Source organism: Colletotrichum lupini, chromosome 5 (assembly GCF_023278565.1).
Source record: "Colletotrichum lupini chromosome 5, complete sequence".
Taxonomy (NCBI): Eukaryota; Fungi; Ascomycota; class Sordariomycetes; order Glomerellales; family Glomerellaceae; genus Colletotrichum; species Colletotrichum lupini.
The window spans coordinates 2,809,960-2,833,015 of record NC_064678.1 but is presented as its reverse complement, the minus strand read 5'-3'; the positions used below and the strand labels follow the sequence as shown (position 1 = coordinate 2,833,015).

General features: G+C 54.6%; 5 protein-coding genes across 5 annotated transcripts; 1 reads left to right on the top strand and 4 right to left on the bottom strand.

Moving 5' to 3' along the window:
* Positions 1-1,270: 1,270 nt before the first annotated feature.
* Positions 1,271-3,819, bottom strand: CLUP02_10247 (uncharacterized protein; the record flags this gene model as incomplete). Its single annotated transcript, XM_049289223.1, has 11 exons — positions 1,271-1,894; positions 1,970-2,117; positions 2,174-2,258; positions 2,323-2,495; positions 2,560-2,599; positions 2,673-2,769; positions 2,829-3,160; positions 3,218-3,339; positions 3,392-3,448; positions 3,504-3,697; positions 3,754-3,819. 11 exons carry the CDS (start codon positions 3,817-3,819, stop codon positions 1,271-1,273), a joined length of 1,938 nt encoding a protein of 645 aa, XP_049146368.1.
* A 2,055-nt stretch (positions 3,820-5,874) lies between these two features.
* Positions 5,875-7,495, top strand: CLUP02_10246 (uncharacterized protein; the record flags this gene model as incomplete). Its single annotated transcript, XM_049289222.1, has 5 exons — positions 5,875-6,003; positions 6,105-6,174; positions 6,227-6,375; positions 6,428-7,433; positions 7,491-7,495. 5 exons carry the CDS (start codon positions 5,875-5,877, stop codon positions 7,493-7,495), a joined length of 1,359 nt encoding a protein of 452 aa, XP_049146367.1.
* Positions 7,496-9,582: 2,087 nt separating this feature from the next.
* CLUP02_10245 (uncharacterized protein) lies at positions 9,583-11,811 on the bottom strand (the record flags this gene model as incomplete). The annotated part of the gene is made up of 3 exons (XM_049289221.1): positions 9,583-9,651; positions 9,724-10,135; positions 10,247-11,811. The coding sequence occupies 3 exons, from the start codon at positions 11,809-11,811 to the stop codon at positions 9,583-9,585; spliced, it is 2,046 nt and encodes a 681-aa protein (XP_049146366.1).
* Positions 11,812-15,470: 3,659 nt separating this feature from the next.
* Positions 15,471-17,598, bottom strand: CLUP02_10244 (bacterial transferase hexapeptide; the record flags this gene model as incomplete). The annotated part of the gene is made up of 3 exons (XM_049289220.1): positions 15,471-15,536; positions 15,594-16,786; positions 16,848-17,598. 3 exons carry the CDS (start codon positions 17,596-17,598, stop codon positions 15,471-15,473), a joined length of 2,010 nt encoding a protein of 669 aa, XP_049146365.1.
* Positions 17,599-17,654: 56 nt separating this feature from the next.
* Positions 17,655-22,959, bottom strand: CLUP02_10243 (uncharacterized protein; the record flags this gene model as incomplete). The annotated part of the gene is made up of 23 exons (XM_049289219.1): positions 17,655-17,880; positions 17,927-18,092; positions 18,211-18,504; positions 18,573-18,919; positions 18,982-19,080; positions 19,119-19,201; positions 19,248-19,355; positions 19,417-19,456; positions 19,670-19,743; positions 19,808-20,133; positions 20,267-20,445; positions 20,507-20,691; positions 20,760-20,855; positions 20,946-21,127; positions 21,185-21,530; positions 21,584-21,683; positions 21,770-21,902; positions 21,985-22,077; positions 22,118-22,248; positions 22,273-22,351; positions 22,406-22,487; positions 22,563-22,735; positions 22,824-22,959. 23 exons carry the CDS (start codon positions 22,957-22,959, stop codon positions 17,655-17,657), a joined length of 3,678 nt encoding a protein of 1,225 aa, XP_049146364.1.
* Positions 22,960-23,056: the final 97 nt, after the last annotated feature.

Here is a 23,056-nt window from a genome sequence, read left to right as displayed (position 1 = left end):
CCACGACATATCGCGTGGTATATAAACTACACATTCGCCACCCGCTCGGCGCGCGACGCCCGGCGGCGCCCCAGCTTACATGGACAAAGAGTGCAACATCGGAGACAAAGCAGAGCAAAGCAGAACAACGCGGCGTACGACGACGACACGCGCGACGCGCCCGCCTCTTCCCGTCTGCTCTAGGTGATACTCTCCCGGGGTCTCTTTCTTTTATTCTCCTTCCCGTGTAACCGGGAGACCACTGGGAGAGGAAGCACTGGCCAAGGCGGGGGGGAAAGTTTTGCCAGAATTTGAGCCACGCCGATCCACGGCCTCGTGTGGAAAAAGGTCTCCAAAGAAAGAGGCGACGTAAGGTACTCCCACTCTGCACAGGGATCTTGCTTTTCCAAATTTACAGCAAGCTATCCAGGGCATCCACGGCGATCAATCCATAGGTATGCCGATCAACCACCTCACCTATTGCAATCCCACCTAAACAGCTTTTCTTTCTCGCCGCAAGTAAGGAGCAGGTCTGCTCGCAGGTCTGGAGTATAAGGTATTCAGTGTGGTCAAAAAGTCGAGACAACAAACGTGCCCTGGGCGGCATTGGCTCCCGCGGCTCGCACTCGCGATTAGACTTGTGCCAAGATCTTGTTTGAGAAACGAAAAGAGATAGAGTCAACCTTCACACCCTTGGCCACGCATCTTGGAGGAAGCGATGCCTGCCCGCTGGAGGGGTAAGGTACCGTCCGACAACTCTGGCCGAGCCACGATTCATGCACTCCCGGTCGTCGTCGTCCCAAATAATATCTACTGATAACGAGCGTCGAGCGCCCAGCAAGCAACGGCTGGAGTCCTCCAACGTCATTCACATGGAGAGTGCGCAAGCCACAGCGTGCCGAGGAAAGCGAGCCACACTACCTATCCTGGTACTGCTTGCTTACAGAGGCGGGCCTTTGTCTTGAGACATGACTTACGAACTCTAAGGCGTGTCGAGAATCTGATTCGCCGTATACCTGCTGGATGACTAGCCGTGAAATCTTGGTTCAGGAGATTCTGTTAGCTTCGACTCGCCCGATTAGAAACGAAAAGGACAATGACCACAGAAGCTGGAACGCCGTCAGGTCCAACGTGTGTTCCAACGGGGTTTTTGGTTTTAGTGAATGCGTCTACCCTGTGACTGTCACAGGCTAGACGAGAGCTATGGTGCGGTTTAGACGGCCTGATGGTAGTTATTCATTGGATGACGGGCCCAAGATGAACGCGGGGAGGCCTGTTCGTAGTTGAGACTCTAGAGGAGTGCTGGATGGGTCAGCGTTTCATTCGAACGTTGGAGAATATGTCTGACGGGTCGGAGGGCCAGCTGACGGGGATGTACGGGAGAAAGGTGAAACCGTAAGGCGGAGAGAGCGCGGATGGTCGGCTGGCTGGTGAGCCACCACACATGTTGAATGGTGACGGGAGTAGTGTAGACATCGGATGATGGGCACGATAGCACGACAGGCAGCGTTGAGAGGAGGCAGTCCGTATCGAATGGCAAGCAGAAGCGGTATCCCAGCCGGTTGCCGCGTGAGGAGGCATTTGTTGGTTGACTTCCCACATGGAACGGAGCGGGGCGGTCTTTCACCGCATCTCGGGCGGCATCGCGGCGGTGGGGGATAAAACGAGCCGGACTGTAGCGCCGCTGCAGGTCCAAGCCGGTACGGGCAAGGTTCTGCTGCAGGAAGAATGGCAATTGGACGGCGGCGCCTCCAGCACCTGCAACGGGTACATACGCGTGGGTTCGTGTTGGTGATCCTCCATTTTTCAACCTTCTCAAGCCTTTTTTCTTCTTCTCCGTTGAACAGGCGACTAACGGCGTGCCATTGGATGTTCTGAACGGGCTAGCGGCATGGTGCTTGGGCCACAGTTTATGCTGTTATGCCATTGCCGAGGAAGAGAATTTTCGCAGGATTGAAATGGTCATTGTGAATGGTTTGCAGGGAAATACACATTCATGCCATGTGGGACGCGCGAACATGTCGTCGAGCGTACCACCATGTATGCCAACCGCCAAGAATAAAGCGGCTGCCATGAGTAAGGTACAGCCTTGTGTTGAATAGATGCCGTCGTGGGAATAGTACCAAGTATCGATATGTCTCATCAACTTTTCTCGAAGGACGCTCTCAATTGCCGACAAGCAACCGACGTTCACGTTTTGAAATGTGGAATGTGGAATTCAACACGATTCAGGGTGTGTCGAGTGTCTTCGCCTGATGCGCTTGCGTAGACAATGCCGACTGTGTGAAGACTGAATTGGACATCAACGGGCGATGAGCCATATCCGTCGTCTCCCAGTCAGACATATCTCAGACTTGGTCGTTGCCCCTTGTTTGGAGGTTTCCAGGCTCCCTTGAAAGGGGTCGTCGGCCGATGGAAAGTGAAGAGCAAGGCCTGTTGTGGCTAGGATATGAACTTCCTCCTTCACGGGGACAAAGCGAGATATGCGGCGGACGCAGGCTAGGCCGTCAGCGGACCTTGATCCCCGCACAGGGCATACGCCGTGTGTTTTCTAGGGTCGTTTCTAGCGCGACTTTCTACTGCTGTTTGGGCTTGGCTTGGCTTGGGATTGCCGCAATGCCTACGGGCAAAGGAACATGCAACATCCTGGACGAGATAGGCGCGAGCGTGTGTCCCCGGTTCCCCTGGCGTACCTATCGTTGGGTGGACTATCCGCTGGTCTCTGCCATGACCCTTGCCCGCGGTATAGCGTCTGTGTCTCTCTCCCGTGGTCGTTCGCTCGTAGAACACCTACGGCACCGCACCGCATGGCACCGCACCGCACAGCACAGCTCAGCACAGCTCAGCACAGAGACTGAGAGTGAATGGCGGGGCCGACAGGCAGAATATCTGTACAGATGCCTGGCAGACAGACGACGGGCCACGGGTGGCTGGAGTTCAGACGAGAATGGATGCAGAGGGCGGACGCCGGAGTTCCGTACTAGTTCAGATCTCCTATCTTGAGGTGCAATGAAGAGGAGTTCGTTTTCCTTCGAGATTGGGACGAGACGAGACGAAAAGAGACGAATACGGCGTGGGTTCTCGAGCAAGGTCATATAGGTGGTAAAAAAGAGGATACGAGCAACGAACAGTTGGGAGAGAGGGAAGGTGTTGGATGGTATGTACTGCGAATTGGAGCCGACTGAGAGGGGCAGACCAGGTTACGGTTTAGTAGACGGTAGACGGTAGACCCCAAAACAGAAGTTGACTCCGGTACATGGGAAATTGGTGGGAGATTGGGTTGACGACAGGTACCAGCCTGCCAGGCCGTTCCTGCCCTTGGCCTTGATAGAGGGAAATCCACCTCGAATGGTCAGGTTGCTAGGTCCGCCAGAGCTGTCGGTAAGGCAGGGTAAAGGTACCTTCCCTCCACGACAAGTCTCTTGGGATGTATCCGTCCACGTACAGGATACCTCCACCTCTTTTGCGTCTAGAACCTCAGTAATCAGGCACTAGTCACCGTCTTCCCCTTTGTGAGGTGACACGCCATTGCCATCGGCTGGTCTGTGCTCGATTTTGTTGGTGTCCGTGTCCGTTCACGATGCTCAAGCCGGTCAGGTAGGACCTTGGCAAAAAGGGAAGGCAGGGCCAGTTGCTCAGTGCTTTCCCTTTCGTAACCGTCTTCCTCAGATACCCTACTCAACCAGTATTCGGACTTATCCAGATACGTACCACCGATCTGACGGACATTCAGAGATACCTTATTTCTATCCGTAACCCTTCACCATTCTGTACGGAACAAATACTAGACATACCGGAGGGAGGCCGGGAGGCAGCTCGGAGCGGCCGTACAGCTCTCATGCCATTTGCAATCTGGACCAATCCAAAGTCGAGCGCTCTGTAGCTTGTCCTGCGTTTGATGATCGATATGTTAGGTTGTCGCGAAAGCTCGTTTGTGTTTATGCTCCCAATCTACCAATCTCCCAATCTCCCAAGCTTCTTCTCCGAGTTGTTCCAAGATTCCGAAAGTCCTCTTCCACTCACCGTGTCTTTCGGCGCCGGGCCCCTCGTCTGTTGAAATTAGACATTAGATCCATTCCCTACCCCCTCGACAGACAGCCGCCCACACGTTCGTCGTTCGTGGCTCTTTTTTTCTCGCTTCCCCCCCTTCGACCGTCGTTGCTCACTTTACCAATCCTGGAAACTGGACTTGGGACCTGGACCTTGAACCCAGAACTGATCTGACCCCCCATCGTTCATTGAATGTGAAGTGTGGGCCACGGTGAGCGTTGCAAGGCAGGTTTAGTTATTGAGAGGTTGAGGCGTCGCTTGTAATTTCACCTGGACCGTTGACGACACCGGCTACACAGAATACGGAGTAGCATCTCACCTTTCTCGATCTATCTCTCCCTCTTTTTCTCTATCTTCCTCTCCTTCTTCTTTCCTTCCCCTTTCCTTCCCTCCTAGTCGCGCTCCTCTTCGCCTCGACAAGCCTCGATCGGAGACGATTCACCGGCACAATCCGACAACGGCGAGATACGACTCAGCCTTCGCACCGCCTCCCTGCTGTCGCCCCCCGAGACAAGACATTCCAACAACAACGGACGGGGTAAAGCATTAGATTAGGCAGTCTGCCCACGACAAGAAATCAAATCAGCAGCACCGACAGAGAGGAGAGCCTGCGAATAGAGCAGGACAGGAATAGGTTGATCTCAGCCCAAAGGCAGAAACAGGAACATCCAGATCCTAGGTGAGTAAGAAAACAGGGAGGCTGTGATGAGAGCCCACCCGCTGCTGCACAGCACAAGGCGGCATCCAACGAACGGATGGACGCCTCTGCACAATCAACACCCGATCGGATTGTCCCCTGCACATTGCACAATGCACCCTTGCCTGTACCATCACCGCCTGTGTCCGTACCCTCATTCTCCCGCCCCCCTTCTCTCTTGCCCTCAGCTTCGGCCTCAGGCCAAGGCTAGGCGATTCGTGTACTGGTCTTGCGCGCGCGCGTGCGTGTGTGTATACTGTGGTGTGGTGCGTGGTGAGTGTTGCTCTGTGTGAGTGTGTGTGGGTGAGAGAGAGAGAGACAGAGAGAGACCGGCCCGGCACCGAGCCAACAATTTCGCTGGGCGCTGGCTTGCACAGCACAACAGCAGCAACATGCCTGTGGAGGCACCACCAACGGCACCACCTCAACTCAATATTTTTATTTTGTTTTTATTTCTTTTCTGCTGCAGAGCACCTTACTGTACTCCGTACTGCGTACCCGTACCCAACTCCCTCCCGTCTCCCTCTTCGCTCCATCTGCACTGCACCTCCAGGCTCCGGCACCACCCCAAAGTTGCTCCTCAACCAGTTACCTACCACCTCACCTCACTCCGTACCCAGCGGCTACCTGCCAGTAACAGCCCTGGGAAGCCCCAAGCCCAGCAGCCCAGCCCGGTCCAGCCCATCCTTTTCCCGCCAGCTGCTTCGCACTCCCCGTGCAGTGCATGTGGTCCGGGGGGCGGATTACCCACTGAAATCACTCGTCTGCGGCTGCCATCCATCCACTTGCCCCAAATTTCCATCCATTCTCTCCCAGTCCTCCCCCATTCATCCTTTCCTTTCCTGAAATCCTCTTCCAAGCAACCACAACCACGCAACCACCCCCTTCCCGTCCTCTCGGCCTGATTTCGCCTCCCCGAAACCAAGTCAGCTCAAATGGGCATCGGGATAACGAGCAGCTAGCTGACCTGCGACCCTCATCGTCCTTTTAGACATATCGTCCATATTTTTTTCCCACCTTCATACACCAACCCCCGATCGACTCCATCAGACCGCCTCGACCGACAACCGACACGATTGAACCGAGCATCCAGGCCCTGCCTTTGCCCCGACACTACGGTCCGTAAGAGGACGTAGGCCTTCGACGCAATGGCTTCCTCATCGAGCAACGTCGTCGGCGTGCACTACCGTGTGGGAAAGAAGATTGGAGAGGGATCTTTCGGTGTCATTTTCGAGGGCACCAACCTCCTGAATAACCAACAGGTCGCCATCAAATTTGTACGTCGCCGACTTCACTCAATCAGATACCGCGTCGTTCAAGGGCGTCGCGGTCGCTCAACATTGCTTCAACATCGTGCTAATATTCTCTCTCGTCGTAGGAGCCGCGTAAAAGCGACGCACCCCAGTTGCGAGATGAGTACCGGACGTACAAGATTCTCGTCGGATGCCGTATGTCCATACCACAATCTTTTGCTCGATGGCATTACTAACTGTTTTGAAGCTGGCATTCCCAACGTCTACTACTTCGGACAGGAGGGTCTGCACAACATCCTCGTGATCGACCTTCTTGGTCCCTCCCTTGAGGATCTCTTCGACCACTGCGGCCGAAGGTTCACCATCAAGACCGTCGTCATGGTTGCCAAGCAGATGGTGAGTTACGGCCAGCCGTATCATAATGTCAATCGACTAACGAATGATACAGCTGTCGAGAGTGCAAACCATTCACGAGAAGAACCTCATCTACCGTGACATCAAGCCCGACAACTTCCTGATCGGCAGACCGGGCACCAAAGCCGCCAACGTGATTCACGTTGTCGATTTCGGCATGGCCAAGCAGTACCGCGATCCTAAGACGAAGCAGCACATCCCTTACAGAGAGCGAAAGTCGCTGTCCGGTACCGCCCGATACATGAGTATCAACACCCATCTCGGTCGCGAACAATCCCGCCGTGATGATCTCGAGGCTCTCGGTCACGTCTTTATGTACTTCCTTCGTGGCGGTCTTCCCTGGCAAGGACTGAAGGCTGCAACAAACAAGCAGAAGTACGAGAAGATTGGTGAGAAGAAGCAGACCACCCCTATCAAGGACCTCTGCGAAGGATTTCCCGATGAGTTCAACAAGTACTTGACCTACGTACGGAATCTCGGTTTCGAGGACACCCCCGACTACGACTACCTCCGCGAGCTCTTCACACAGGCCCTGAAGAACACCGGCGAGGTCGAGGACGGCGAGTACGACTGGATGAAGATCTCCAAGGACAACGGGAAGGGATGGGATGCCATGAAGGGCCACAACCCCGGATACCTGCACAACCCAAATGCTCGACCCGGCCCGTCTCAGATGGAGCTTCACAGCGGCCATCGGGGCGGTGCTGCAAACCCCAACAACCCCAACAACCTGACAGTCGGCCGTTTAAACGCCGCGCAACCCCCGCCTCCTTCTCCGATCAAGCAGATGGCGAAGTCGAGAGGTCAACCAAACGCCCCCGGCGCCTTGAACGCGCAACGGGGCTCCGGAGTCGGGGGTCTTCGGGACATGGCCACCCCCACCGGCTCAACTCAGGCCCAGTTTCAGAACAGCAACCGCAACCTCCCCCAGAACGTTCCTCAACAGACACCCATGAACCAGCAGCCGGCCCCTCCTAATGGCCGTCCTGCCGAGCCTCAGCCTACAGGCTTCCAAAAGTTCATGAAGGTGCTTTGCTGTGGTATGTATCTCTCTGTGTCTCACCCATCGTCGGACCGTGTCACTAACAATTCCATAGGCTAGAATCTTGGCTTCTGTTTATGTTCGTGTTGCCACAAGGACGGCTAAGACTACACCTCACCACTATATAAATGCCCACTGGACAAACCCAGCCAGATGCCGGATCGATGTTTGAGAAAACCAGGCGGCCACACCTGGTTGACGACTTATCCACCACCCACCAATCCCCTTTGTCCGTCACTCTTCATCTTTTCCGACGAAAACTTATTCATCCTCTGAGCTACACTTTTTTCCCGCATGACGACCACGGAGTAGCATCCAGCGCGCACACTGGCTATTCCGGGATAATGACGAACACACTAGCCTTTCTTTCTGGTTTTCTCTTCATCTGTGCGTCGACGGCGTCTCCGCTTCTGGAGGTCGTCGGGGCATCATAAAATCACTGGCATGGAAATCTCACCTCGGGAATGGGGACCTTCTTTAACTAAGAACTTTCTGTTTCTAAGGAGAGAAACAAAAAACATACAACTTGATAATGTACAGCGCAGCACGGCGCATGGCGGTTGCAGGGGTTTTTAAGCATTGGGTTAGGTTCTGCCGCACGTTTTCGTTAAAGTTGATAATAGGGCTCGCCGTGTCCGGCACAGCTTGAGGCGACTGCGCTGTTGGGGAGAGAGATTGGTGAATGCGAGACGGCGGTTGAGAGATACTTTGGGGAGAGAGTTGTGTGGAGGCCGATAGACAGAAGAGAGAGAGAGAGGGATACAATGGACATGAAACTTTACACTACACCACTCAATGACCTCTGCGTTTCCTGATGTGACATGCCACCCTTCCTCGACATGATGATGCAGTTGCCGGAACTGACTCTGATGCGTGTACGATACGAGATGTTCGTTTTGGCCTATCGAGATGAACTAGCGTGATGGCGGAGCACTTTGAATCTCCAGGCTTCATGCTGCGAAAAACAACTTCAACAAGAATGGAAGACTTGTTTGCCTGCTGTTTCCATTGCCAGGGAACAGGAACGTATAAATTCGAATGCCTGTCTCAAGCGTGTTGGGTTATGTTAGCCCCGTTGTTGCTCAGGTCACCAAGTTCACCATATACATACACATGACTGGCGTATTAGATTCCGAGAGGTGGATTTCGAACTGCCTACTTCGCGTGACGAGATCTAATCTAGCGTAGGTCAGATACTTGAACCGATCATTATGAAAATGCAAGCCACTGGGATGGATCATACGAGACTTTGATAGGTAGGCGTGTCCGTGTAGAAGGAGCGTGACGGATGTTGAGATGATGTGGTTGTCGACCTCTTGCAAAGCTGGCGTGAGCCGTGGTCCTTGGATGATGTGGTTGATTGACTGAGCCGGCGTAGATGCCGAGACGGAGTTGTATCTGTGTGATATTCTTGACCTGGGAAAGACGGTCAGGGGATGTCTATCCAGTGTGAGAATCGGCCTTGGTGTTCGTTTGAGATGGTATCCGGGATTTGCTCTGCGGTGATGTCCACTCAGTAAGGTACTCGTAAACTCGAGTCTCTCTCGTGGTCTGGGTAGATATCATTCACTACAGATACGCCCATACCAGGCTCCAATCCCTTCTTGCAGGCAACAGTGTGACGACCATGGCCAAAACTTGGCGGCTTCTTCCACATGCTTCGCCAGCAGGAAGGCCACCCCGGGATGCAAGGTCGGTAACCATTCAGACGTCAAAAAGGCCCGAAGGACTCCTTCCAACATAGCTACCTTACCTCGTGGAGAGATGTTTGCCACTGGAGGTGTATTCCCTGAGGGATATGTCTTCGGTGCGTGTAAGGGGTGCTGGGTGAGATGAGTGAGAGTTGTGCCTACCTCGGCTCAGCCCAGGATTCTGGACAATTGGCTGTCACATCGGGACTTGCGACCTTGCCTCAACACGAAGAATAACATCATCACACTATCGTCGGCAACGAACAGTGTGGCTGCTAGTCTCTTCTACGGTATCGAGGACATGCTGCGGCCTTAAATATACGGCTATAGTTGGAGGATGAAGCCAGTCTCATTTCCCTGGCGATCTATTTCAAGGTCACCTTGCCTGTTGACAGCAGACTATGATCCTCCTCTTCCTGCTAGCATCACAGTATGAATGACAGCAGAGAAAGGATTTTATTCGAGGGACACGTCCATCGCCAGTTCCCCAGCCCGGTCCAGCATCAAGTATTGATCCAACATGCTCTGCGTCAATCGTCAGTTCATAATCTCTCCAGATCATAATTCTTCAGGGAAGCATCTTCTGCCAAAACTTACCCAGTCCACACTAGCAGGATCGTTCAAAGCATTATCCAACGCCATAAAATCAAACTCATCATTCTGATACGCCCCCTCTCCAAGGAAACCCTGACCCTGGCCTGGCGTCTGACAACGCAAGCCATCAACATCTCCAAACCCAGAGTGCAGAGCCAACGACTCGCTGAACAGAGCCGGGTCTCGATATGGGCCATCGAAACTACTACTGCCTGTGTTCGCTGCCGTCTCAGCCGTTGCCGTCGTGCTCGTGATGTTGTCGGTGTGCTGCTGCTTCCTCTGGCGCGATATGCGCTGGACCATGGCCCGCAGGACCGCCGCCGCGTGCCTTGCGTCCTTGGAGCAGTCTGACCTCCGCGACCAGATCTCGCTTGCTGTCTTTAGGGCCTCCATTTTTCGTTCATAGTCTTCCTCACTTTTCCCCAGTCGTTAGCAAAAATAACTCAGACATCCTCAAGCCCGCTATTCTCCTCGTAACCCCCTTTCCGGCCAAGAAAGGAGCAGCTCCTAAGACGAGAGAACATACCTCGTATCCGTACTCTCATTCAGATCCAAACAAACAACCATGGCAGCAATCATGAAATCATGCAACGTCAGACTACTCAACATGTACCGATCCTCAAACAACCTACCCCCGGGGCTCGCCTCCCGATCAAACTCGGCATGCAAATCCAACACCCGCAGCGCCGCAGCCCTGCAGATCTCCCTCGACGAAGCGAAGCGCGGGTCCCCGTTATAGCACCCCTTTTCCCTGCTTAGGTACCGCCGGTGCAGCACGCACAGCGCCTTACTGTACATCAGCTCCAGCATCAGCCGCTGCATGACCGTATGATTCTGCTCCGTGAAGCCCGTCTCCCGGATCGGCCTCACGCGCAGCACAGCGGGCAGGGCGGCGTGCCAGGCGTGCAAGGTGTCGTTGAGGACTTGGGTTTCGGCGTAGGCGGGCTGCGCGGGGGATAGGGCGTGGCGGATGACGCGCCGAAGGATCCGGCAGAGTTTCGACTTATAGCAGTAGTAGAGCGAAGGCGTGGCTTCCGTCGGCGGGCGAGGCGGCGGCATCGTCGTCGTGTTCTCGTCAAAGTCTTCGTCCGGGTGGTTCTCGGGCCCGACGGCGTCGTTGTCGCCTTCGTGGACGATGGCCGGCATGCCGAGCTGGAAGGACAGCAGGAGGTCAAACGCCTCGCAGTAAAACCAGGCGCGGCGGCGCATCTCGGCGTCAAAGGGGGTGATGGGTACCGAGAGGTGCGAGGGCTCGAGATGGTAGCCGCGGCGCTGGGCCAGGCGCGTGGCGACGCCGAACATGTTCCAGAGGACCGGGTCCATGTCCCTGCTGCCTAGTACGCGGGAGTAGGCGACGAGGAGCGTCGCTTCGACTGAGTAGGGTCTCGCGGCGAGGTAGTTGCCCTTGATGAGGCACTGCACCGCGCGACCCGAATACGCCGAGGCCTCTTTGAGCTTTGCAGGGTTGAGGCCGAGTGCTTCGGCGTTACCCTTACCGCGGACGATGACGGTGGCGTTTGATATTATGGAAAACAAGATACTGATCCAGAGCCAGCTCATCGACTCCGGGTTGGCCCAGAAAGCGGCGTACTCGCGTTGGAAGCGGCCGACGTGGATAAAGGGCACGGCGGTGAACCTAGCGTTGAAGTAGACGCCGAGTAGCTTCTCGAGGTCCTGTCGTGGCGGGAGGCTGTAGAGAACCTCCGGCAGGGAGACGGGCACGACGGCGCCGAAGAGGAAGTCTGGGCCGATGGAGCAGGCGCCACCTTCGGGAGGTTCAGGAGCAACGGTAGGATCCGGCTCAAGGGCCGTTTTGATCTCGCGGATGTGATGGAGGAGAGCGGTCCAGTGCGTTGCGCCGTAGTAGGCGTCGTCTCCGTCGATAGCAATCGGGGCTGGGGAGTCATCGCCGGTGCTGCTGCTTCCGCTCTGGAGTGGTTCCGAGTCCGTCGGTGGTGTCGGCACGGCGTTGACGGTCCCGGTGGACTTGGTGGGGCCGGGTCCTGAGGCCGGTGCCGGGGTGGACTGGGGGCCGTTCCGGTCACGGTCTTTGGATGAATTCATGCCCCTCCGGACGAGGTCCTGGACCATATCCTCCAATTTTCGGAGGCGGAAGTGAACCTCCGGACGCGGCTGCTGTCCCGCTCCGCTCCCACGTCGATGACGAGTAGCTCCATCTGAAGTGACAGCGGCTAGATTCCCGTTTGCACGAGTGGTCGAGGTCGGAGTATTCCCAATGCCTCCACCAGAGGTGACAGGAATAGCATCGCTTCCAGAAACGGTAATAGAACCGGTACCGGTGACAGCATTAGCGCCGCCTGACGCAGAGGCAGAGACAGAAGCAGATGTAGATGGTGTAGATGCAGATGCAGGTGCAGGTGCAGAAGCAGAAGTAGAAGCTGAGGCAGGGGCAGCAGCCCCAAACTTGCATGCCCCCTCGTCCCCGCGCCTAACACACGCACCGCATGGGAGTGCGCGATCGCATCGTAGCTTCCGCGCGCGGCAGGCTAGGCACGAGACGGGTTGACGGTTGCGCTTTGTCACCCTGCGCTGGCCGTCGGACAGAGACTGAGCACGGAAGACGGACGTGAACTGAGTGATGTCCGACGCGGATGACATGGTTCGTTCCCTCTTCTTTGCGCCGGCCGAGTCGGCTCTGCTACCCTACCCTCGATCTAAGGCACTCTTCCTTCTCTTCACCCCTTTTCTTTGGAATACACCCCCTTGGCCAAGATTTTCGGGGTGTGGGGTGATGGCTATGGGCCGAGTTGATGTCCCAGATTCCCGTAGAGTAGCGTGTAGAGGAGTGAGCTTGGGCGAAGTGAGGTAAGACGAGGTCCGAGATGGATTACCGATCTGGGATGCAAGTGATCCGGAGTTTAGCTGCTTGTTTCTCTTGAGGAAGAAGCAGAAAAGAGTATGGAGCAGTACCCGGAAGAGCAATGGAGATGCAAGTTTCCCGGAAACGTGACCAATGTCAGTGAGCAATGGAAGGAGAGCAATCGTCATCACAAGCATAGGAAAGGAGGAGGAGGAACTTTGGAAGGTGCTTGTTAGTCGGGGTTAATCCCCGGCTTTTACGCCTTCCCCTTTTGGAAACATCATATCTCCGGCTCTAATACGTACCTTACCGATTGTAGGCATCCATAAGCTTCAACTTCCATTGAACATCATCTCATCGACACCACGAACAAGAAAACGAGAGAAATCACCACCGCCGTATGCCACAATATACCGGGATACACCGAAGTTCTTTTTAGAGCTCAGCTTTACAGCTGTCAGAAACGCCGCTTTTCTGCATCGAGCTTGTATACCATTTATAGACGTCCATGTGTCATTGATTACCTTTCGGCACGAGCGACTGCATTCGATGAGCACGTCCATTCTCTTTAACTTCTTTTCTGTAAAGAAGGCAGAAAGCAACGGTAAGCGTCTTCTCTATGACATTGCTCTTTACCCCCTCCTTTACTACACTAGACTACATGAAAGAAGAAACGTCCGAGCGGTTCGGAGAAGCTTTACCGATGAACAATTAAACCGTGAGAACATGCAGAGCCAAGGCAAATCTCGCATCTCTAAGTCGAGTTTACAGCGAAATTAATTAAACCACTGGAACGAACCACGATATGACACAACCCTGTCCCTTGTCCTCTCCCCCTCTTTGGTCTCTCTATCGGGAACGTCCCAACTTTCTTCCTAAACGCCGAAACATCTACACGAACCTCCTCTCAAACGGACTCTTACGATGATGGAATCAAAACACTCCGCATGCTCTCGTCCGTTCACTCTCTAGTAGTGTGTATGTGTGTGCGTCTCTCCCATCTTGCACATGTTAACCAGACAGGAGACCAAGGAAGAGCTTGATAAAGAGAGCAAGTCAAAATGTTTCTGACTGACAGGGACAGCAGTGCCCAAAGAGACACAGACCTTTTTCTCAAAACTCAATCGTGGTATCTCTCTCCCTTTTTACCTACTATGGTTTATTGTCATCCTCTCAACCCCTCCCTACACGCCTCCTCACCCCTCTCCAAAGAAAACGTCCAAACACTTTCCCTCCTCGTTTTCCGCCATCCGTCAAACGCCCTATGCCGTCCAATGAACACATGAACATCAAGATTCAAGCCTCTTGTTAACAACTATGTTTAGCCTGGCACCTCTTACAATGCAGAAACGCCTGGCGTACATGTAAATCCGCCGTTCGCGTGCACCCAAAATCTCACTTTACATACACTTACATACCCGTACAGATTATCCAACGATAGCACACGTATCCGGATCCGAGGATCACTCCAGTGCCCACACATTCTCGTACTTCTTTTCCCATCGATTGCTGGAATGGGATATCATTAGCGCCACTAGCGCTGCATTCCTCACCATGACCGCGGGCCGTACATCGGGGCGGCCGTCTCTCGGACTTCACACGCACGGCCCGAGATATTGGACGCAACCTACGCCTAACGCCCTCTGGCACGTAGGAAGAAACAACCGCTAAGGCTGACATGAATCCCACCGGCATCTGTGCTACTCTGCCCTCAACATGGCATTCGTATCGCAGCGCCTATCCAAGTATTCATCTTACCGCCATGACCCTACTCTAACTCAAAAGTCCTATACACAATGAGCAGCTGGTCTCTGCCTGCTCCGTGATCCCCCATCATCCAATCTTCGTATCGGCAAGGCCGCTCTTTACTCTTGCAGACCTGCTGCATGATCCAAACGCCGTGCTGCTACCCCTGGATCTTGAAACATTTCGATACTACACGCCACTGCGGAAAAGAGCAACGGCATACCTGACCTACCTACCTATTCCTATCCATCATCACTTACACGGCGCGTGCTGGCTGGCGTCTGCGGTCTATCGGACTACTTCATATCCGACCAGTCTCAGTCTTCTACCGCGCCATGACCCCTAATTCTCCACCGTTTTTTTTTTTCCCTTTCGTGATCCCGTCATCCCATCTGTACAGAGAGTATAGGCTGGCCAAGGAGGCCAAGGAGAGGCCGAAATTTTCTTGACAAGCTTGAAACATTTTGACGCTGCACGCTACTGTCTCATAGGGCTAGTTTGGCACGGCATGTGCCCGCGTCTAGGAGGAGCGGCAGGATCGAGACAGACGGCAGTAGTTGAACTTGCATCTCGATCTCCATCCGCCAGTGGGGCTTATTCACATTGCACAGCACAAGTTGAATAGATTCATCGACGTCATGTCTGGCAACAACTTTCATTTGCCTCATGCAATAAAGCTACCGATCCTATGCCGGACGACATGCCCGACATCTCGTTGCCTAGGCAGCATCAAGATACATACACACAACACACAACGCACCAAACACTGTTTGCCTCCTCTTGTGCACTGACAGCCTTTTGCTGTCAATGTAAAGTAAGCTCGTCCATCCGGCCTCCGTCTCGAGCTACCAGAGCTAAACCCCCACGCAACCGGTGCCTACTCGTGCTTTTCTCTCCAACTAGCTTAGCTAGGCCCATGGGGCCTGTTTCCCCATCAAGCCAGCTTCGTGTCAAGGAAACCAATGTATTAGAAAACGCCAGGCTCTTTTTTGGTGGTTCCCTCTCTTGCTCCTTGCGCTTGGCTCCAAATCGTAGAAACAATAATAAGAAATGATATGGAATAAAAGGAATAAGATAGAAAAAAATCACAACACATACACACACGCTTTTGTACAATGAGACGCAGCTGGGTATCATAGCAGCGAGGAAGAGATAGGGAAGCAGACAGAGACCAAGTGCTGTCTTAGGAGGAAATGCCGCGGATAATTCTAGCGTTGTTGCCGACAGCGATGGTGAAGGGAGGGACGTCCTGCAGCATATGTTAGACTAGAGTTTCATAATGAGGGAGCGCATGTCGACGACATACCTTGGTGACAACCGCACCGGCCCCAACGGTGCTTCCGCGCCCAATCCTGACGCCTGGCAGGATAATGACGCCTCCACCAATGAAGCAGTCCTCTTCGATGGTGACAGGCTTGCCAAGTTGAGGGCCCCTGCTACCTAAGCGCTTCTTAGGGTCGGTGGGTAGCGTTGCCGCGTAAATGCTCACGTTCGGTCCAATGTGGCAATTGTCGCCAATCTTGACCTCGCAGGTGTCGATGATGGTGCAACTTCGGCCAACAACGACATTCTTCCCAAGAGAGATATTGTACCCGTAGTCGCAAGTGAATGGCGCTTCCACAACAACGTCTTCGCCCACTCTTCCAATGTTGGTCACTGGCGATGCAACTGTTGGCGAAATTTGGATAGGGTCGCGAGGCTGCAAAATCTCACGGAACAGGCGGCCTCGCTCGGTTGGCGAGACACCGTTATTGGGGTTCGTCGAGTTGTTGAATCGCCAACATGCAGCGCTGCACCGTTCGCGCTCAAGGACAAGCTCCTTATCAAATGGGTAGTAGAGCTTGCCGGCAAGCATATCCTCCTTGTTCGTCGTCCTAGACCGGCTGGAAGAAAACTGGGTGTGCGATAAGGCTAGCTGCGCGGCGACTTGTGCATTGCTAGTTGCTGGAGGCTGCGGGATGGGGCTGTTCGACCTCGTGGGGTGCAGAATGTTGATTTGCGGCAGCGTGTTGCCAGGATGAGGCGTCTCCGGCTCCGGCACAGTCCTGCTAATGTCGTGCAACGGGGGCACACGCTGGTAGTCCTTTCTCTCCGAGAAGGGGGCATGGGGAGGCCCTTGGGCACTAATTGGCGTCGGGAAGGCGTTCGCTGGAGTGTAGGGAATGGCGGATAGCTTGGTCTCGGGGCTTGCGACCGATGCACTGGGAATCGTCGAGGCTGTCGGCCGGTCGTCGTCAGTCAGTAGGGGTCGGCCCTGAGGAGGATCTATCCGCAAGGGCTGGCCGCGGTAGGGAGGTAATGCCTCTCGCCTTGGTCCGACGGCTGGCTGGCTGCCGTAAGGAGCTTGCTGTGGCATACCGTAAGCACCAGGTGGGACGTAGCTGGGGTCTTTGGACTCCAAGGGGATGGCGGCGGCCTTGCTGTCCGGCTTCTGCCAAGCCGTGTTTCGCTGCGGAGGATATCCTGCACAGACAAAGCCTCCACGAAGACAGTTGCTACCTGGAAAATGGTCAGCGTTATCACTCAAACAAGAAATGGCAAAGATCAGAGCATCTCCTACATTCTGGCTTCTGCTCGTCGCACTTCTTCTTCCTCCTTCGGCATGTAAGACAGCCCGTCTTGGTTCGGTTACTGAAGTTTCGCTTTCTCTTCGCCTTGTCGGATTGAAGCATATCACGGGATCCGCCAGGGGTGTAAGATCCATAGGCCATAGATCGATCATCACCGTCAGGGCTGGTGTTGTCGTAATCATTCGCATCCATCTGGTTAGCGCGTCTTAGAGCCTCCCCAATTTGCTCCTCGGATTGACCTTGGGTAGACGTTGCAGAAGGTTGATCGTAGTAACCCCTCTCCTCCCTCTCCCTCTCTCTTTCTCTTCCCTCCCGTGAATACCATGACTCACCCTGTTCCCTTGAATCTTCGCGTTCAGCGTACGGGCGATGATCGCGCGAGGGCGTTCCATAGGGTTCACGTGATTCTGGTGGGTGGGGTTGAGAAGCGGCCTCCGGGGACTTTTCCTGACGCCCGGGAGCTTCTCGCCTCAGCTCTACTGAGTTTGATCGCTTTCTCTTATGAGAGCCATCAACGTCGGGGTAAGTTGCCGTTTGATACGGGGATCTGTCCTGGCTGGGGCCGGCCCAGGGCTCCCTCTGGCTTGGGGAGGGCTCTACGGCGGCTGTCGATTTGGGCTCAGGAAGGGCGGGTTGTCCATTGGTGCGCTCGTCTGACGGGGCTCTACTGGCGTCGGCGGGCGGGTTGGGTGGTTCTGACGTTTTTGGTGAGCCCCCATTGAGGGCAGTAAATGTTGACATGATTTAAAACGGCACCTCACCGACTCGGACGTTGAGTGGTGAAAGTCGTTATGTCGCTATGCAGGCGCGTTAGGCCGAGCAAGCGATGTTTGTGCCGTGGTAGAATAGCTGCGCAGATGCAGCAAGCGACCGGCGGCAAGGTAAGTTGACGGATAATCGTCGCGTGGTGAGTGAATAGTCAGTCGGCGGGGAGCTTCGGCAGAGATGATGTTGACGAAAAGGGTGCGCAGGTGTTCGCGCGCGTCAATGAGAGCCAGAATCAGCGATTCGGGCCGAGCCAAGCTAAGCGGAATGTTGCTCTGGAATAGCTACGGAGAAGTAGAAGAACTCAGCAACAGCTATGATAGCGTTGGGCTGAAGGACCGAGGCGAGCAAGCGAGCGGCTTTTTGAGACAGGGAGGGCGCCTCGATATCTTCCGGACTTGGAGAGTCTCTTGGGAGATGATCTTCCGTGAGAGGTCGATGTGGATGAGTAAGAAATGGGGACCTGTTATCTGGCGTGGTTGAGATCCAAGTCGTTGCTTTGTCGTGGGGGTGGGTAAAGTTTTCTTCTCTTTTTTTTCCTCTTTCCTTTCCTCGCGTTACCCCCTGGTCCCTTTCAAAGATCTGCACAAGAGGGAAAAAAAGAGAGTGAGGTGGTAATCAAGCGCAATGATGACACTCTTTGCTGGCGGGACAGAGTGCTGGTACAAAGTACAGGTGCAGCTGCAGCTGGCAAGGTGGTGCTGGGACTGGAACTGGAGCTAAGGTAGCAGCTGGAGCTGTTGCTGCTTTCTGCCGCCGGCGGTGCTTCGGTACGCGGCGCGCGGAGGTCGCGGGAGCTTGAGCTTTGGACTTTTTTCTTCCCTTCTTTTTTAGAGGGCGTCGGCGGGGGGAGGGGCGTGGGACAAATAATTGCTTGCTGGGCTGTGCGCGCGTGCGTCAGTAAAAAAAAAAAAAAAAAGGCAAGGTACCTTGTCTTGGGAACGTGCGACAAGGACGAGAGAGCGAGAGCGGTGTCTTGTCCGCTCCGGGGGTGGAACAAGGGCAGAAATTGGTGAGAAAGATGCCGCTGAGACCTGAGGCTGTGCAGCCCTTGGTGTATGAATATGTGTGAGAGAAATTGGATGGGAACAGCCCGACCCAGCGTCCCGGCCTGTACGGATGCTCGACGCCGTCAAGAGAGTTTCTGCCCTTGCCTTGTTTGGTCTTTGGGCGGCAGATGAAGGAGACAAGAAACGCAGATGCAAAAGAGTTGGAGCGAACATTGGGCAGCAGACACGTTAGAGATTCACTCACATGAAATATCCCTATTGGGATCTTGTCTGGAGTTTTTGGCTGCCTTGACAACAACTCGTGTGTAGTACCTGGCTATGTTTGCTGGCGGTAACCCAGGATTGGTACAGCCTTGGATCCGACACGAGGAAACGAGCTAGGAGTATCCGCAGATGCGATGTTCTGTCTGCGTTGGAGAAGAAGTAGGTGCTCCAGATGAAATCGGCCCTTGGAGCAGTTCAGCGCATGCGTGGTCTTGGCTTGACGGACGGGGTTCGTATTGCGGTTGCGTCCGGCCAGGGATGACAATGACGATGACGATGGGGACGCTCAAGGTCGAAATTGGGATCTAATGTAGACAATGAGCTCCGCAATTTGCTCGCAATTTGCCGTACCGGTGGTAGTTGGATGGTTGCCCGTGCCGAGAGAGGTGATGGCAGTGGTGAGATGTGTGTGTTGTGAGTGTGCGTATGAGACGGAAGCAGGCAGATGAATATTCGCGCCTACGATTCAGTGTGTCGCCTGCGAGGAAGTAGAGAGTATCAAAAGAACCAAAGGGGAAACTGCGCCGGCGTTGTTCTCCTTAAAGGTACCGTGCGCCTCTCTTTCTCTCTCTCGTCTTCTCTTTCCCCAAAGTTGAGAAAGAGAAAGACAAAAAATCAAAAGGATGAGGATAGAGTATTAGTCCAGCTTCTTGCCGCTGCCCTTGTGTCCAATTGTTCAAGGCCCGTCTCTTTCCTTTCTCCCCGTCTCAGGGGTTTGTCCGAGTCGAGGGATGATGGCTGCTTTGTATGGCGGCGCTTGAGCGTTTTTTGACGCGCGATTATGCTGCGCCTGTTCGGGGGGTGGAACACTGAAGAGTGACGAGACAATTTCCCACGTCGCGAGCCACTGAGGTAAGGTGAGGTGACTTGTGGCTGTAACGCGACTCGGATTGCAATGTATTCCGCTAAACCCGGTATAAATGCCAGTTCAAGTCAAGAATGCTGGACGGGTAGGGATATCCGTCTGTATCGATGCTTGAACCTTGCCTGCCGCGCACCGTTTGCCTCAGGGGTGTAGAGAGTGAACGTGTAGAGCGCGATGAATCTGCCCTGCCTGATGAGTTAGGCTGCGTGACTGTGAAGAGGAAATAGTTTTGGTGGTGTCGGATGTTGACGGGTGGGATGGGCGAAAGAGTGAGATGACAAGAAAGTGTAAGTGTGACGAAGGGGGGGCAGAGGGTAGGGAATATGTTCATATCATGTGGAAGTGCAAGTGGTAGTGGTAGCGGTAGCGAACCTCGAGTGTGAAAGTGGTGGTCGGGGTGGTCGTGGTCATGTCTTGGTATCTAATCGTTTCGAGGTACCTTTACTCTTTCACTCTCTCTCTCTCGCTCTGTCTCTGTCGTATCCGTACTCCGTTCGTAGTGCACCTACTCCGATGAACTGTAGAATGTATCCGCAGAAGCGTCTGGCATCTGTAGCCGCAGCCTTAGTTCGTCCCCGTAGCCGTCGTGGTGGGCAAGGAAAGCAAGGCAAGGTAAGGTATGAACCAGTCGTTGACAAGCCGGCACTGTCGAAAGTCTGAGGTGTAGGCGAGCCAAGGGCTACCCTTGATAGTGCGGGAACCAGCCAGCCTTTTTCTTTTTATCCTTCTTCCCTCCCGATGTTACGCGCTCACTCGCCAAAGCTCAACTACAATGGCCAAATAATTAAGAAGAAGGATCTCTGTGTGTCCGTCGTCCGTATTCAACGTCCACGCTGGGATGCGACCGCAATTGCAAGGGAACGAGAAATACCTCTCGGGGTAACAGGGACGAGACGCTGGTCTCGGCGGGTGCCTCGTTACTTTTGTATCCTGTACGGATCAAGAGAAAGACACTACAAAATCTCTCCAAAAAGTACCCAGAGTGTGGCCTCACTCACTTTCTTCTTGATCCCGGTTCCCTTCTCCCGCGAAATCCCACCTTGAGTGCTGCATCCACACATAGAGCCCCCTCCTCTCGCTCGCCCTTCCTCTCTCTGTGTGTGTGTGTGCAAGTGTTGGTCTGAACATGCAAGAGGCATCCGTATCGCCTCTCTTCATCTTCTCCTCCCCTTCCTGGGTCATACATACGGATCCATTCCTCCCAGACACCCCAGTCCTTCGTCGCTAAACCCGGGAAACACGAGCAGCATTGGGTCGCGGCATGGCGCTTCCCACGGGTACTCGACCGCCACAAAGTACTCGCGCGATACTGCTGCCAGTAGCCACTTGCGTTTGTCGTCGCTTCCACGGCCACCAGCTGGGTCCCCTGGCGAGGCATGAACAAGGGGGGGGATGGTATGCAGAAAGGAGGGGGCGTGTCGACAGGCCATTGGAGACTTGGGGAGAGGGCGTGAGCCATGACCTCTGCAACCCGCGTCTGGTCGCTCCAGCTGTACGGAGTACGTATCACAACTCAACTGAACTGTGCTTGACGGTAGGTCGACCTGGGCTAGCCGGGCCTGGGCTGGGATATGCCCGCCGTGCTTGTGCCCATCGCCGTTCCTGCTCGCCTTGCCTCCATCCCCAAATCGAGCTCCCCCGTGAGTCCAAGACCGTTGCCCTTCCGAGCCGTGGAATGGCAAATATCTCCTTTCTCTTTGCAACCTTTGTCTCTCATCACCCGTAGGCTCGATGTCATGAGTGAGAGACAATTTGACTATGCCCACCAACTATTTTCCGTGTCGCGGTGATTGGTCTCCAGGCTACAAGGGTTGGCACACACCATCATCTCGCGGGCCTCACCGGCCGTATCGCCCACCTCCCCGCGATGCGATATTGGGCTAAGTGATGCATAACGGCAGTGTCCTGTATCTGTACACGTACTGCACCGTAGTGATATAGGAAATTGAGGTAGTGTGCACGTACGCACACATGTGTGCTTGATAATACGTCTCTTAACCTCTGCCACGTGATGGGGGAGGTTGATGGAGGGATCTGCCATCCTGCTACCCTCCCCCCCTTTTGAAGGCTACCGGCGCATGGCAAGGTGTGTTTTTGGCCCCCGCTCTGCCGCGGCCGTGAGCCGTCGTCATTTCCAGTGTCTCCAGAGTTTGGGGGCAGGAAACAAGCGACCGCCCATGACAAGAGCCGCCGGCTGCTTTCGCCAAAGACGCAAGGACTCACTTCCAGCATGGCGACGACCCGGGCCCATGATTTCGCCAGCGGCCAGCCTGCATCCGCTAGCCCTGTCAACCTTGACATGCTCGCCGTCCGTCACTGTCCCGGTCATATCGTCAGCATGCCGCCTCGACTCCACCATCCCAAGATTTGTACAACTTGACCGACTGTCGTTGCCTGAGCAAAGCGTTCCAGACAGTCAGACACTCTCGCGGTTCACCAAGAAGGCTCCTCGCGCATCCGGAGACGCTGCCCGCCTGTAGCGTTACACTGGTTTCCACTTGTCGCTCTCACGAAGCTTGACCCTCGTTGTAACCCTTTTGACCGCTGTTTGGCCGGGGTCGAATTATCAGGTGTGCCGTGCCGCAGAGAACTGACGCCAGGGTCTCCCACGTTTCTTAACTCTGGCAGGAAACGGCTTTGATACGTTCAGGAAGGTGAAGAAAGGAAACCCCGAGGCCTAGGTGTCGCTTGGTCCACCAGGTCCGGACCAAGCACCCCGGCCATTGCTATAAGACGCAGGACGACCGCCCCTCGGTGCAGAAGCAATCCTGGTCGAACCTTTGGTCCCTTCATCCGCTCACGTCTTCATAAATAGCACATGGCCACGCGGTAGTCCATGTCAAACGGGGTCTCATCCTCGTCATAGTGGCCATAGTTGGTTTTGACTCGGGATGGAGCGGTGGTACAGCGGCTGTTTCGGAGTGTTGAGGACCTTCATTACCGTGTGCAACAATGACCCTTCTGACGATAGGTGCTCAGATTGGACGGAGGTTCACTCTCAACGGGAAAATACTGTGAACATCCGCCAACCAGACTGAGCTATCAGCGAAATTGCCTCGTACCCCCCGGCGCAAGGTAGTAGTGGTGAGGTGAGAGCGAGCATTGCCGGCGGATGCGGTTGATCATCATTATGTAGCAACCAATGGAGCTGTCAGGATAGGGTCCCCGTGTCATGCAGTTTGACGCGATCAGTGACATCTTCTCTTCTCTTCCCCTTCTCTGCGAGCCCACTTCCCTTCGCCGCGTCTAAAAAGCACGCTCAGCGTCGTAGCTAGACCCTCAAGTGTGACGCCAA